The sequence below is a fragment of the Hemitrygon akajei genome, chromosome 5, assembly GCF_048418815.1.
Source record: "Hemitrygon akajei chromosome 5, sHemAka1.3, whole genome shotgun sequence".
Lineage (NCBI taxonomy): Eukaryota > Metazoa > Chordata > Chondrichthyes > Myliobatiformes > Dasyatidae > Hemitrygon > Hemitrygon akajei.
In genome coordinates, this window is record NC_133128.1 from 32,711,606 (window position 1) to 32,727,438 (window position 15,833).

Consider the following 15,833-nt stretch of genomic DNA (forward strand, 5'->3'; position numbering starts at 1 on the left):
TTTAAAAAGTGCAAGGGTTCAATGTCCATTTAGGAATCAGATGGTAGATGGGAAGAAGATGTGCCTTCAGGCTTCTGTACCTCCTACCTGATGGTAACAGTGAGAAAAGGGCATGTTCTGGTTGCTGGAGGTCCTAAATAATTAGGTCCTTAATCTAATTCGTAGCTCTCTGAAAGATGCCCTGCAAACTGATAAGGTGGTTCAGATGGCATATGGTGCGTTGGTCTTCATTAGTCAATCGTATTAAGTTTAACCTTCAAGAAGTAATGTTGCAACTCTATAAAACTGTGGTTAGACCACACAGTGTTATGATCAGTTCTCACTGCCTCATTAGGAAGGACGTGGAAGATTTACACAGGCTGCAGAAGACTTTTATCAAGATGTTGCCTTTAATAGATAACCTGACTTATGATGAAATGTTGAGAGAGTTGGGGCTTTTTCTCTTTGCAGCAACAGAATGAGAGGCATCTTGACAGAGATGCATAAGATAATGAGAGGCATAGATAAAGTGAACAGCCAGAATTTTTTTCCCACAGCAGCAGTGGCCAATACCAGGTGACATTCATTTAAAATGAGCAAAGACAAGTTTAGGGGAGGTGATAAAGGTAGTGTTTTTTTTTAAAGAAAACAGTGGCGTGTGGCTGGAATAGATGCTTGGGGTAGAGGCTGATATCATAAGGACATTTAAAAGACTCTCGGATAGGCACATGGACATAGAAGCAAATGGAGAGTTACAGGCTGTATAGGATGAAAGGGTTAGATTGATCGTGGGGTAGGGTTATACTCTTTAGTACTATGGCTTTGGCCAAAGGGCCCAAACCGTGCTGTCTTGTTCACTGTTACTCTATTAAACTCTTCTCTCTCCTTCTCATGATTTTTTAAATAAATGTACTAAATTTCCACTTTTTTTGTCTGTAGACCTGCCTTATTTCTTGTTAAGCTTTGTAATCTTCTCTTGTTTTCCTGTTACATTATCTACAAATAATAAACCAGTTTAATAAAAAGCTTAATTTTATCACATACTTTTCCATCTGACTATCTAGACAGCAACAGCAGCTTCACTGTAAAATGTCCTCAGAATCCATTTACACGTCGACATTTTATTACCAACTCCCCTCGGTTTCTCTTCCCACAAATGTGATATGACCTGCTCAGTATTTCTAGAATTTTGTCATTATTTTTGATGGCCAGGTCTGCTGTTTTGGTTCTCATTTGATTTCTTTTCACTTCAGTGAATCTTGACCTTTTACAGTTCAGTGCCCTTGTTTACAATTTCTTATTAATTTGTAATGGATTCTAACTAGTTTAAGGTCATTGGTTTTCATTAATTATGCTGTCAATGTGCCAAAGATTTGCCCAATTCAGTCTCTCAGATATAAACCAAGCAGGCTGCATTTTTTTATGGAAACACACCTGTCTACGATATTGTTCTAAGTTTATCATGAAGATTTATTCAGCACTTTTTCCATATGCATTACCTTTATTCTATTCTGTCCAGAGAAACTTAAATGTTGTGTCTGCATCTCTCTCATTTATTCCAATTCCTGTCATTTGGGAGTATTATGTAATATTAACTCGAGGATTTTAGACATTGAGCCATTACTCTTAGATTAGCTATGGATAAAATTTACCAGATTGGTCCAGAATATTGTAATTACTGCTTCTTCAACATAAGCAAACAATTCATTTTGCTGTTAAAAAAGGAAATATTGTAGATGTAAATAGATCACTTCTGGCAGGGTTACATTTTAACAGGTAGTATCCTGCCAGTGGTTCCAATCAGAACTGTTTGTTCAGCAGTTAAAGTACGGTAACAAAGTCTTAGGGATATATCTCTGTGCTTTTAAATGTGAAAGTCCACGTCCACTTACAGGTTCTGAAAGCCACATGTTTGCTCCACTGCTAGAGTACACATGATGTCCAGTACCAAAGGTCGCTGTGGCTGAGATTTCTTAAGATTATGTTGGGGAAATCACATCTCACATTTTGTGCCAGGTCTTCTCAGTGAGTACTTTAAATATTATGGGAGTTGTAGGACAAAAACCTGTCATTAATGAATGGTTTGTGTGTTTTATTTAAGTCATACATTTTAGTGTTAATTTTATTTTCAAAGTTACTAAAATTGATGCAACTTTAAATGTCTCTAAATATCCATAAGCTTTGCTGACCTTTTAAATATTTCCCCATTTCCATAGGTGTTCTAGTAAATCTTCCTCGCTAAAGCTCGATGCTCAGAATATACCGTTTCTCCAGCTGGGACCCAGCCCACAATTGGGAAAGATTAATCATAATTTCCTACTTTTACAATCCATACCACTTTAAAAAGGCATACTGTGTCCTTGCTATTATAAATAACCTTGACACCTTACACCCTCCATCACAGTTTCTCACCTTAGTTCCTGCACCTCCAATAAAACATTTTAAAGCATTACACATGTTTCTTACTCCCATAAAATACACTTTGGACTTATTCCTTCTGCTTATAACAACTCGTCTGCTAATATTCTTATACCTTTCTATCCTATTTACTATTTTTCCATGATTTGTGTCATCTGCACACATTGAAATCTTGCTCTGTATCTATGATGTCTGATTAACACTTATTGAAGAAATGTGTACAATAATCCCATATAATTCCCTCCAGTCTTCAGTACTTTTGCTTTCTAACTCTTGGCTAATTCTGTATTGGTGTTGCCACTGCCTCCTTATTTTCTTTCTAGCTTCAAGACACACACCAGAAACAGCTTGAAGACAGGCAAACAATATTCAAAACAAAAGTGAATAGGCAAAAAAGAAGAACAAGGCTAAATGTTCTGTTCCTATTACAGGCACTTAGAGGAATTTAATTTTGACAGCACTCACAGCACTGATCATTTGATCGTATTTTCCTGCTGCAACAGCTATGGTCTGATTTATGCTTAACAGAATTTGTGGTAGTGGCATCCATCGGTCTCGAGAGACCATGGATCTGCGCCTGGAGTTTCCAGGGCGCAGGCCTGGGCAGGGTTGTATGGGAGACCGGCAGTTGCCCAAGATGCAGGCCTTCCCCTCTCCACGCCACTGATGTTGTCCAAGGGAAGGACACTAGGACCCATGCAGCTTGGCACCGGTGACGTCGCAGAGCAATGTGTTGTTAAGTGCTTTGCTCAAGGACACAAACACGCTGCCTCAGCTGAGGCTCGAACCAGTGACCTTCAGGTTACTAGTCTGATGCCTTGCCCACTAGGCCATGCGCCAACACTAACAGAATTTATGTTTAAGAAATAAAGTAAAGTTTAACAAACATATTGTGTTTGTCTTCAAGAAACAAACAACATACAGGAAATAGCAGCGGTATACACATCTAGAGTACAAGAGATTGCAAATATAGTGGACGACGGTCGAAGTAACTTTATTATCAAAGTACATATGTCACCATACAACCCCAAGATTCATTTTGTTGCAGGCATTCTCAATAAATCCATAATAGGATGATAACCATAATAGATTCAATGGAAGACCACACCAACTTGGGCATTCAAATAATATGCAAAAAACTACAAATTGTGCAAATGCAAAAAGAAAGAAATAATAATAAATAAATCAGCAGTAAATATTGAGAACATGAGATGTCTTTGAAAGTGAGTCCATAGGTTGTAGGAACATTTCAATGATGGGGCAAGTGAAGTTGAATGAAGTTTTCCCCTCTGGTTTAACAGTCTGATGGTTGAGGGTAATAACTGTTCCTGAACCTAGTGGTGTGAGTCCTGAGGCTCCTGTACCATCTTCCTGATGACAGCAGTGAGAAGAGAGCACGCCCTGAGTGGTGGGAGTCCCTAATGATTGATAAATTATTTAAAAATTTAAAAGGTTAATTGCACCATTGGTTAATTGAAGTAGTTACTTGGGATGACTCTTAAAGAACAAAAGTTACTTGAGAATATAGCTGGGATTCCCTTAGTTTATTTGGGACACTATGCCATTTAATTCAGACAGGAGACTGTTGCTGAACAGTTTCTAACTAGCATCAGTTATCAGAATCAGAATCAGAATCAGACTTTAATCGCCAAGTACCTATGCACATACAAGGAATTTACTTCCGGCAGATGTTGTCTCTCTGCTCATAACAATAATAATGATAAATATAAATGAAAATATAGATTATACATACAGGTAGTGCAATCCAAGTAATAGTTAGCCGGCAGTTAACTGTTCAGCAAAGTGACCGCAGTAGGGAAAAACTTCTCCAGTGCCTATTAGTCTTAGTCTGGAGGGATCTGAAGCGCCTACCAGACGGAAGCAGATCAAACAGTCCGTGCGCAGGATGGGAGGAGTCCTTTATGATGTTCCCCACCCTCTTCTTCAACCTGGAAGAACGTATGTTTGTGTTCAAAGAGTAGTGATCTTTGTCACTGATAGTTGGTAAGAAATGTACCATAAGAAAATTCAGAATAGTTTTGTTCACTGCGGTTTATGCAGAAAGTTTGAAGTTAATAACTCATCTCCTTCTACCTTAGGCCACAAACTTATCAATCACCCCTGATGAGTTATTAACTTCAAACTTCCTGCAATAATCACTCAAAGAGTTGAACTGCGTGTGCGTGTAACGAGAGCTGTATAACTCATCTCCTTCTACCTTAGGCCACGAACTTATTGATCACCCCTCATATACTATTGTAACTATAGTGAGGAACACTGTTCCCTGTGAGCTGTGCAGGTGCACAGTATGGAAATGCTCCTGCGTATCTCACTGTGGTTGCCGTGCAGCTAGAATTTTCTTTCGTATACATGTTAATTTTGAAATAATGCTAATATAATTTTAAATATGGAAGAGAGAATGGTGTACGAATAACAAATAAAAATACTCAGCACACTATGATGAAGGTACTACCTCAAAAAAATCATAGAAATACGATGATTTCAATTGTGCCATTTTTGAGAAGCTAAGGCTGGTTCGATTAAGATGTTCACTGATATGTTGAACTAAGTGTCTAAAAACAAAGAACTTGAAGAACTGTCAATTCTTGTTGACATCATTGGAACATTTCAAGTTTCTAGTGCTGACTGTGAATGTGAATTCAATCTTTTGAATTCAATCAGACTAGAAACAGAGGAGAAGTGGAACATTTAGATAATCTGTTGAGGATTACGATGCATCTTTCATCTGGATGTGAGTTTAATCTAGACAGTGTTTTTAGGCCATGGATTTGTAATAAAGATAGATGAGAATAAGATCATGAAATGTGAAAATTTTCTTTGTTGAACTGTATTTCATTTACCTTTCAATAAATAAAATTGAAAGTATATGATTTTTAAATTTTCATTCTAAATATTCATAGTATGCATATTACAAAAAAAATTAAAGTGCTGCGCAGTTTTCAGGCCCTATAAAAATCATCTGCTCAGAACACTCGTTAGTTGGTGCAACCGTAAAAAAAAAACTATTAGAGGGAACGTTGGTGAAGAACACAAAATGATGGAGGAACTCAGCAAGTCATACACCATATATGGACTGAAGTCCAGTCCTGATGAAGAGTCTTGGCCTGAAATGGCAACTGTTTATTTCCCTCCGTAGATGCCCACTGACTTGCTGAGATCCTCTCATGTGTTGCTCAAAATTTCCAGCATCTGCAAAGTTTTGTGTTTGTACTATGTATATGCTGAGGTGCAGTATACCAATGCACTGAGAAATGATCTGCCCCTCTGCTGCTGATGTCATGTAGCATTTCTGCAGAGTCACAAAAGCTCTCACCATCAATAAGATAATAGAAAATGAAATTAGAGCTCAATACAAGAGGCAAGGGCATTTTACTTAAAAGAAAACAATACTGAGGTAGTTAGATAAATTGCTTTTTTCAGAAAAGAGAAAAGCATTCCAATTCTGTCCTAATATAACTGTCCACAGACAATAGCAGAAGGTTCAAATAAGAAGGAAAATATTAAAAATTAAGAAATTGGGATTATCAATGCAATTCATTGGAAACTTATTTACATCAGAGCTCACTACTGTGAAATGAATGACCAGAAAAAGTCTTGGTGGAATAGGATGAAGGCATTGAGCCATTATATGGTATGCAACACTTTTTGGGCTGGTGGTGGATGCTGATGGCTGTGGTTGACTAGCCAGCCAAAATATTGGTCTGAGGAAGAGAAATGCTATTGATTAGCAAGGTCTGGGCACTTTAAATGGTCAGTCAACTGGAGTGGGATCAATAGCTTGGAGTGTTGGTACTTCGGGTGGGAATCTCAAGTTGAATATGAAACATACTTGACAGGCTATTTTAGCTCTGCAGCCAATATTTGGGACAATATTCACTATTTGACTTGGATATAGCCCTATAGAACTACAGCACTGTGAAATAGTGACTGTTTCTGGACTATTAAAATTTCACTTCAGGAGAAGTCTAGTTTCAATCACAAACCAGAGAAAATCTGCAGACGATGGAAATGCAAGCCAACACACACAAAATGCTGGAGGAGGCCAAGTAGCATCTAATGAAAGGAGTACAGTCAACTGATGAAGTGTCTCAGCACAAAACATCAACTGTACTCTTTTCCATAGATGTTGCCTGACCTGCTGAGTTCCTCCAGCATTTTGTGTGCATTGTCTAGTTTCAGTCACCTAGCACTGACATCAGTGAACCATATATTATAGGTTAACATAATTCCTTCAACAGGAATCTAAATATTCTTCTGTTGAGTGAGACTTATAGAAAGAAAAAAATAAAGGTTTGCTAAAGAATTGGTTTCCTACCTTCAGACATTTTAATTTTGCACACAATCTGACAATAACTTCAATATCAAAATACAAATAAAATGTGCAATTTGAAGATCAACAGCAATAACTATGTCTAGAAATGTATGTTCTGAGATTGAATGGTATTGAAATCTGAAATTCTTAGAACTACAGATCTGAAACACCCACATTGGTTGTTGCCAAATAAATCATTCCTGCAACTGTATTCAGTCATAACATTTGTCTTCCACTTACTACAAATAGGAAAGTACACAATTAAAAGTTACATAAAGCGTGTTGAAAGCTTTATGACTTAAAATTCAGAAGTTGTTGCCTGTCACATGGTCAAAACCTTGTGACAAATAAGTGTTTCTGTGTTTTATTCTTGGCAACGAAATACTAAAAATTAAAATCAACCAACTTATTTTGAAAGCTAGCCAAGAAAATACTCTAAATGTTCACACTCAAGATAATGGGGAAAACAATTGAGAGGTAAAAAGGTAGAAAATTAATTTTTAAACAGTATCAAATTTCCACGGCAAGTTCAGGTTTCATCTATAACAGGTTACCTAGTCTCAGCAGGGTTAAGATGAAAAGTTGTTAAACTTGAATTCAGTCCAGAGGCTGAGGGCAGGATCCTGGTCATCATTTAGCTGCCAGATGAACACTACGTGGGTGTGGGATTGAAGTGCTTCACGAAAGAACTGTTTGTCAGTAAATTGTTCAACCCACACATCAAATGGTTCTTTATGAGACTAAAATTAAACAAACAACCTTCATATTTTTAGAATAATCTAACACTTAACACAATCAGCAAACTGAAGGGGATAGACAAACAAGGCAGCTGGTTTTTAGAGCATCTCAAAAGCAATAAATACAATGAATCACCAATTAGTCTCTTGGGAATGGATGAATATATGCTGGAACACTGGGGAATTTCCAAGCTGTTTATTGAGCAAAGCATGGGGATGTTTTAATCTTCCCATCTGTACTACAGAATTTATTCTGAGTTCAAAAGAACATATCTTAACCTATCAGAACAGAGTGAGTCGCAGTTTAAAGTTCAATTTTTGGAAGAATATCTCACAGAAAATAATAGTCGGGAAAATAACATTAAGAAATCGTTGTTTTCATTTTAAATAATGAAGACTTCAAGTAATGGTTTTCTTTGGTAATTTTTCAATGTTTAGCTGAACTTAAATGAGAGTACAAATATCCGTATTTTCAAATTCAGAACTATTTTCCACATGGTTAATGGAAAAACATATTATCTTTTTTTTCTTTTCTAGAACTGATACCAACATTCCCAAGTGCAATGAAAGGTGAGAAAGGTCCAGCAGGAGAACCTGGTGCAAGAGGACCAATAGGACCACCTGGGCCACCGGGATTACCAGGTCGGGGTCTTCAAGGACCTACAGGAGCACCAGGTCTTCCTGGCCAACCAGGCCTTCCAAGTTTAGGGAAGCCTGGAATGCCAGGAATAGCAGGTAAACCAGGAAGAATGGGATTGCCAGGCCAGAAGGGTGATATGGGACCAAAGGGAGAGCAAGGACCTATGGGACCACCAGGGCCACAAGGAGCACGAGGTCCTCCAGGTCTTCCTGGATTAGGAAGGCCAGGTAGACCAGGATTACCAGGAAAACCAGGACTAAGGGGAGAACCCGCACAGAGAGGATTTCCAGGTATTCCAGGTCCAACAGGACCTAAAGGACAACAAGGAATTGGTGCTCCTGGTTTGCCAGGATTGAAGGGCCCACCAGGATTACCTGGGCAACCAGGCCCTGCAGGACTTCCAGGTATCTCAAAGCCAGGTTTAAATGGTCTCCCTGGAGCTCCAGGAGTACCCGGTAAAACAGGACCCCAAGGTGAGCCAGGACCTCAAGGTTTTCCAGGACAACAGGGTGTTCAGGGACCACCTGGAAAGCCAGGTGCGGGAAAACCAGGTCTAGATGGAATTCCTGGTCAACATGGATTTCCAGGGAGTAAAGGTGATAAAGGGCTCCCAGGTATGCCAGGGCAGCCAGGTATGCCAGGAATAGCAAAACCAGGGTTTCCTGGACCTAAAGGTGAACGTGGTCACAGTGGACCACCAGGAACACAGGGACAAAAAGGCGAACCTGGAGCGGTTGGTCCTCCCGGAATTCCTGGTCCACAAGGTGAACAGGGATTACCTGGGCTCCCGGGACAAACTGGGCCATCAGGTGGCTTGGGTTTCCCAGGACTGAAGGGAGATCACGGGCCAACTGGCCCCCAAGGTCCTCAAGGCCCAAAGGGGGAACCTGGTCTGCAGGGAATGCCAGGTGCACCAGGGTATCCTGGTGCAGAAGGACAACCCGGGCTAAGAGGTTTGCCTGGACCAATCGGGCCAAAAGGAGAGCAAGGGCACATAGGTCCAACTGGTTTACCTGGACCACATGGAGCACCAGGATTAAAAGGAGAGCCTGGGTTTCACGGAGAGAAGGGTATCCAAGGCCCTGTCGGAATACCAGGGATTGCTGGTCCCGGTGGTCCAATAGGCCCTCCAGGTCTTCCAGGACCAAAAGGTGACAGAGGATTACCAGGACCTCCTGGGTTACCTGGTATAGGAAAACCTGGAATTCCGGGACACATAGGACCAACTGGCAAGCCTGGCCCAGAAGGCTTTCATGGGATGACTGGGCCACCTGGCCCTCCCGGCCCTCCTGGCCCCCCCGGCCCACCAGTTGTTCAACCAGAAATACAACAGTTTCAACTTCCAGCAATGGGTCCAGGAATTGACGGTGTAAAGACGCCACAGGGATACATTGGTCAGCCAAGTAAAAAAGGAATGCCGATGGGAATTAAACCAGAAATGCCTGCGTTTACGGCTAAACTTACAGTACCTTTTCCACCGGTAGGATCTCCTGTCAAGTTTGATAAAATCCTGTACAACGGCAGGCAAAGTTACAATCCACAAACTGGAGTTTTTACATGTGAAATACCGGGAATTTATTACTTTTCATATCATATTCATTGTAAAGGTGCTAATGTATGGGTAGCATTGTATAAAAATAATGAGCCACAGATGTACACTTACGACGAATACAAGAAAGGGATTCTCGATCAGGCTTCAGGGAGCTCAGTTCTTGAACTAACACACGGAGACAGAGTCTGGATGCAACTCCCGTCTCAACAAGCAGCAGGACTTTATTCAGGTCCTTACGTGCATTCCTCGTTCTCGGGATTTCTACTGTATCCAATGTAAAAAAATGTACACATGTAAAGCTTTTAAAATACAATCTTTGTTACCTTATGGAAGCTACATTTTTACCACAAAAAAGCAATGCCTGAAGTTTGCTGAATTGCTAACTGTCTTTCTTTCTTTACTGGAAGGCTACTGTTAGGTATATCCAAAGAAAGAGTAGACCATGTCTGTTTTACATGTTACAATTGCACATCAAGCATTTGGAGACAATAGTACTCCAAGAACCAGTGGTCATCTCAAAAAAAAAGTTTTCTTGTTCTGAAAGGTTCATCAGAGTTCCAAGTGTAAGATTCCAAGAACCTCCACATTGGTCCAATTGGACTATATTTCAAGAGAGCGTTGTCTTGCACAATTGAAGCTAATTTTCCCAATCAATACTAAAATTATAACAGCAGACAGAATGCAAGTATTAAACTCTGAATGCAAAATAATTCAATTGGTCAATGTTGAAATTGTGATAACTTTTCAAATTAATATAAGGAGTGCGCTTTGCAATTGTTTATATTTTATACCTAAGCCAGGTGTACTTGAAAGTGTTACTGGGTGCAACATGGAAAGTGTTTAATTTCCCAGAAACAATCATGCCTCTTTATAAGAGAAAATTTGCGAAAATAATTGCTTAAGGAAACATGCTTAAACAACGGAGCCATCCTTGTCTGTGGACGAGGGACAGGAGTTCAAAGATCATTTCTAATCAATGAAATATGATCAATTGTGTATAATGTATTGTGATATCTACTTCATCTTGGGGAGAATGGGGAATTAATAGGTGTTTATCAGTTAACAAGAACTTACCATAAAGATTTAACAGCTCAGTTTAAAACAATTAAAATAATCAGGATGACTTGGATGCTGATGAAAATCAAATGAACAGTAGTTAATGTAAAACATCAAGTTGTTGACTGTTTTTTTCCTGGACTGTGAAAATAAAGGATTATGCATAGTTTCCTATAGCTTTAAACTTTCTGCTCTCTCACCCATTATTTTCATAATGGAGAATAATGCTGGTAATATATTTTGTAAATGTACAGTTGGGCAACTTTATACTTCTTTATCTTAACAGTCCAGAACCTGAAAGTGCAGAAAAAGTCGCTTTGGCACATTGTGTTAACTCATTGCTATACAATGTCAAATCAATCAAAAAGCTCTTCTTGTAGTCTCCATAGACCTGGTATCTTTAAGTGTTTATCCACTTTAGCCTCATTTCAGGGCCAACTTTCTTGTCACTGAGGGAACATAATAGTATTACACCTTCAAAGTTGCCAAAAGGACACCAGCATAGTATGAGAATGTTTCATGTAATGGGCTTGATTCGAACAACTATATACAAAACAAAGTCCAGCATTGGATGCATAAAACAAGCTGTACCTCCTTTTTTATTTCAAGCTACCTTTAAATGAGTGAAAGAAAAACATCATACAGTCCTATGATCAAAAGTCAAAATGTTTTATTCATCTTTTCCTGAACCTATCATGATAGTTGGGATTGAATAATCATAGCTTTGTTGTCATTCTGCCACTAATGCTATTTTCTGCTCACCAATAATATTATTTGGTTCTTTATTATCCAAATTTAAGTATGAGAAGAAGAGCTGCCCTAAAATCTAAATAATGTGAAAAATATTCGTTCACTTTAAATCCAAGCTCTACAACTCATAAATATTTGTCATTTCGTGTTGCTTAGACTTACATTCAATTAATTTTCCATAAAAGCCAAGGAGTATTTAAACATTAATAAAATTCACATAAACCACTTGTAAACTCTGGCAATTTCTGTCTTTTTTTATTTGCATTAATTTCTCTTGACATCACTTTGCAATCAACAGTCATTAGCTGCATCACAATCTATTTATTCTGTTTTCACTGCTCATTTTATTTTAGCAAGCTTTTCATTCCAACAACATTGCATAATTGATGATGCTTCTATCTTTAGAAGCCTTGTTTTGCATCATGATTTGCAGTTATAAGATTTTTTTTTGCTCTTATCAGATCACGATTTTACAATATCAACAGTAACTAAGTAGTCAGTGATATTTTTAACAGATAGGTTATTATATGAACATACAATGCCATGACCTACATTACCTTGTACCACATCTTCATCTACTGCTGTTCCAAACATAAGCCCCTTGGAGAAAGGGCAGACTGAAAAGGTAAGAGGAATTAATCACTTCTCTCCATAACCAGAATTCAAAATCAATTCCTCTACCTACCTTTCCATGCTGAGGGGCACTATCAGGAAAAAAATGCAAAAATAAAGTAGCTTAAAAGTTCAATGTGAGCTGTGAATTGAACACATCTAAAAAAAAGACAACATATTGGTGAATTATCAGTCAGAACTAATGTTTCATTTTTGAAAAATTGCATTAACACTCTGAATGTAATGGAACATACTTCTTTAAGCCCGTAACTAACACTTGTTCTGTATTATTAAAAAGATTTTGTACCAAATTAGGAATTACTGTATGAAATTAAAAAATATTTTCAGCTTCAAGGATCTTTCTTATTATTCCAAAAGTAACTTGAAAGGGCATTCTTTCCGCAATCAAACCTTCAATTTGGCATTTATATATTTTTTAAATTTCACTTATAATTGTCTAGTCACTTTCTCAACTTCTACAAGATCAATAGGCTGGGATCTGCCATTGACCAAGGCCACTTACCATGTACTTCGTTTCTGCTGGCATGGTCCCAGCCTCACTCTGGCAGGCTGGCTCCCTGGACAAGGGTTTGGTTCAGCAGAACAAGGATGATGTCTCACTTTGTTTGAGGAATCACAGAGTAGTTCTCATTTGCACAAAGGCCACATCCCTTTGTGATTTTCAAAACCAATTCATTAGCATTCAAGAACACCCACTTTAAGAACTTAAAGGCAACTAAGTACATTTTAAGCCAATGGTATTAAATAAAAATAATTTTTTCCCAGTACATTCACACTGCCCTGTTCAATTTGTGGGAAACATAGAAATCATTGCCACTAAGTTAAGCACACATTGGTACTGGACTGAGGGATTTTCGCAAAGTAACTACATCAATTTGACAGAAGTACCGCTGCTCAGGGTAACCTCCATAATTTTTCAACAATTATTTCATCAGCTCAATGCAATCAAATTCTTTGTTTATTCTCTTTAAAAATATTTTAAGTAGATGTAATTCACCAAACTTTCTCAGGTGAAAGAGCAAAATGAACCACGTATGTTCAAACACTTGGTCAAATTAGTGGGCTTGGGAAGCATGCTGAGGAGACAGGGAGATGGAAAGTTATAGAGGCATAAAATTCCAGTTTTAAACAGACAAAATGGTGGTAGAGAACATACCTGAGCAGTGCAGTTATTACACATAATTTCCCATATAGGACTTGGTTAGATTTCTGGCTTAAATGTCTAAAGTCTCCCTTATCCATTACCAGTTTAAAGGTTTCACAATGATGATTCTATTGTTTGCATTGTTAGCTCTAATACCCAGTCATTGAAACATTTTGTCACTAACCTTATTTTCACAGGAACACAGTTTGGATTTATTAAAGTTCAAAGTAAACTATCAAAGTACATATGTCACAATATACAATCCTGAGATTCATTTGCTTGCAGACAATCAACAATGAATACAAGAAACACAATAAGATCAATGAAAGACAACATCTATCAGGATGGACAAACAATGTGGAAAAACTGTGTAAATACAAAAAAAACAATAAATATTAAGAACATAAGAAGAAAAGTTCTTTAAAGTGAGTCCACAGGTGTGGGAATAGTTCATTGATGCGAGTGAGTGAGGTTATCCCCTCTGGTTCAAGAGCCTGATCGTTGAGGGGTAATAACCTTTCCTGAAACTGGTGGTGTGGATCCTGAGTCTTCTATACCTTCTTCCTGATGGCAACAATAAGAAGAAAGCATGCCCTGGATGGTGGGGGCCCTTGGCGATCAAGCGTTCCAACATGTTCCCCTCCATTACATACCTATAGAAGTTTGTCAAAGTTTTAGGTGGCGTGTCAAATTATGTGTCAAAAGGTAGCACCTAAGGCACAGACCTGACCGATCAGCTTCACAGTATAACTTAGAGAGGATAGTGCATTTTTAAATACTCTTTCAAATGAACACACACAAAATGGTGGAGGAACTCAGCAAGTCAAGCCACATCAATGAAAAAGAGCGAACTGTCCACATTTCAGGCTGAGACTCTTCTTTGGCCCAAAACGTCCACTGTTCACTCTTTTCCATAGACACTGCCTGACCTGCTGAGCTGCTCCAGCATCTTGTGTACATTGCTTTGGATTTCTAGCATCTGCAGACTTCCTCGTATTTGTTCTTTGAAATATGCTGTTTAACTACCGCCATGTCAGTGACATTAAAAGGAACCAATTTCAGCATTTGAAGATAGACAATAGACAATAGGTGCAGAAGTAGACCATTCGGCCCTTCGAGCCTGCACCGCCATTTTGAGATCATGGCTGATCAATTACTATCAATACCCGGTTCCTGCCTTGTCCCCATATCCCTTGATTCCCCTATCCATAAGATACCTATCTAGCTCCTTCTTGAAAGTATCCAGAGAATTGGCCTCCACTACCTTCCGAGGCAGTGCATTCCAGACCCCCACAACTCTCTGGGAGAAGAAGTTTTTCCTTAACTCCGTCCTAAATGACCTACCCCTTATCTCAAACTATGCCCTCTGGTACTGGACTCTGCCAGCATCTGGAACATATTTCCTGCCTCTATCTTGTCCAATCCCTTAATAATCTTATATGTTTCAATCAGATCCCCTCTCAATCTCCTTAATTCCAGCGTGTACAAGCCCAGTCTCTCTAACCTCTCTGCGTAAGACAGTCCAGACATCCCAGGAATTAACCTTGTGAATCTACGCTGCACTTCCTCTACAGCCAGGATGTCCTTCCTTAACCCTGGAGACCAAAACTGTACACAATACTCCAGGTGTGGTCTCACCAGGGCTCTGTACAAATGCAAGAGGATTTCCTTGCTCTTGTACTCAATTCCCTTTGTAATAAAGGCCAACATTCCATTAGCCTTCTTCACTGCCTGCTGCACTTGCTCATTCACCTTCAGTGACTAATGAACAAGGACTCCGAGATCCCTTTGTATTTCTCCCTTACCCAACTCTACACCGTTCAGATAATAATCTGCCTTCCTGTTCTTACTCCCAAAGTGGATAACCTCACACTTATTCACATTAAACGCCATCTGCCAAGTATCTGCCCACTCACCCAGCCTATCCAAGTCACCCTGAATTCTCCTAACATCCTCATCACATGTCACACTGCCACCCAGCTTAGTATCATCAGCAAATTTGCTGATGTTATTTTCTATGCCTTCATCCAAATCGTTAACGTAAATGGTAAACAGCTGTGGTCCCAATACCGAGCCCTGTGGCACCCCACTAGTCACCACCTGCCATTCCGAGAAACACCCATTCACCGCTACCCTTTGCTTTCTATCTGCCAGCCAGTTTTCTATCCATGTCAATGCCTTCCCCCCGATGCCCTGAGCTTTGATTTTACCCACCAATCTTCTATGTGGGACCTTATCAAATGCCTTCTGAAAATCGAGGTACACTACATCCACTGGATCTCCCCCATCTAACTTCCTGGTTACATCCTCGAAAAACTCCAACAGATTAGTCAAGCATGATTTACCCTCGGTAAATCCATGTTGGCTCGGCCCAATCCTATCACTGCTATCTAGATATGCCACTATTTCATCCTTAATAATGGACTCTAGCATCTTTCCCACCACCGATGTCAGGCTGACAGGTCGATAGTTCTCTGTTTTCTCCCTCCCTCCTTTCTTAAAAAGTGGGATAACATTAGCCATTCCCCTAGTGTTCACACTGTGACATTTTATCTTGGAATGAATTCTGAAACACTTATATTATGGGGCCC

General features: G+C 39.2%; 1 protein-coding gene across 5 annotated transcripts in view; it reads left to right on the forward strand.

Moving 5' to 3' along the window:
* Positions 1-12,431, forward strand: part of col8a1a (collagen, type VIII, alpha 1a) — a 125,700-nt gene extending 113,269 nt beyond the window's left edge. For 4 of the 5 annotated variants that reach the window (XM_073045156.1, XM_073045158.1, XM_073045159.1 and 1 more), the window contains one exon: positions 8,005-12,431. In XM_073045156.1, coding sequence (XP_072901257.1) covers positions 8,005-9,938 — 1,934 coding nt within the window. In that variant the 3' untranslated portion in view covers positions 9,939-12,431. Of the gene's footprint in view, positions 1-1,865; positions 2,005-8,004 lie in introns of those variants that run through there. The other variant, XM_073045160.1, reaches the window with a different exon arrangement.
* The last annotated feature ends 3,402 nt before the right edge of the window (positions 12,432-15,833 follow it).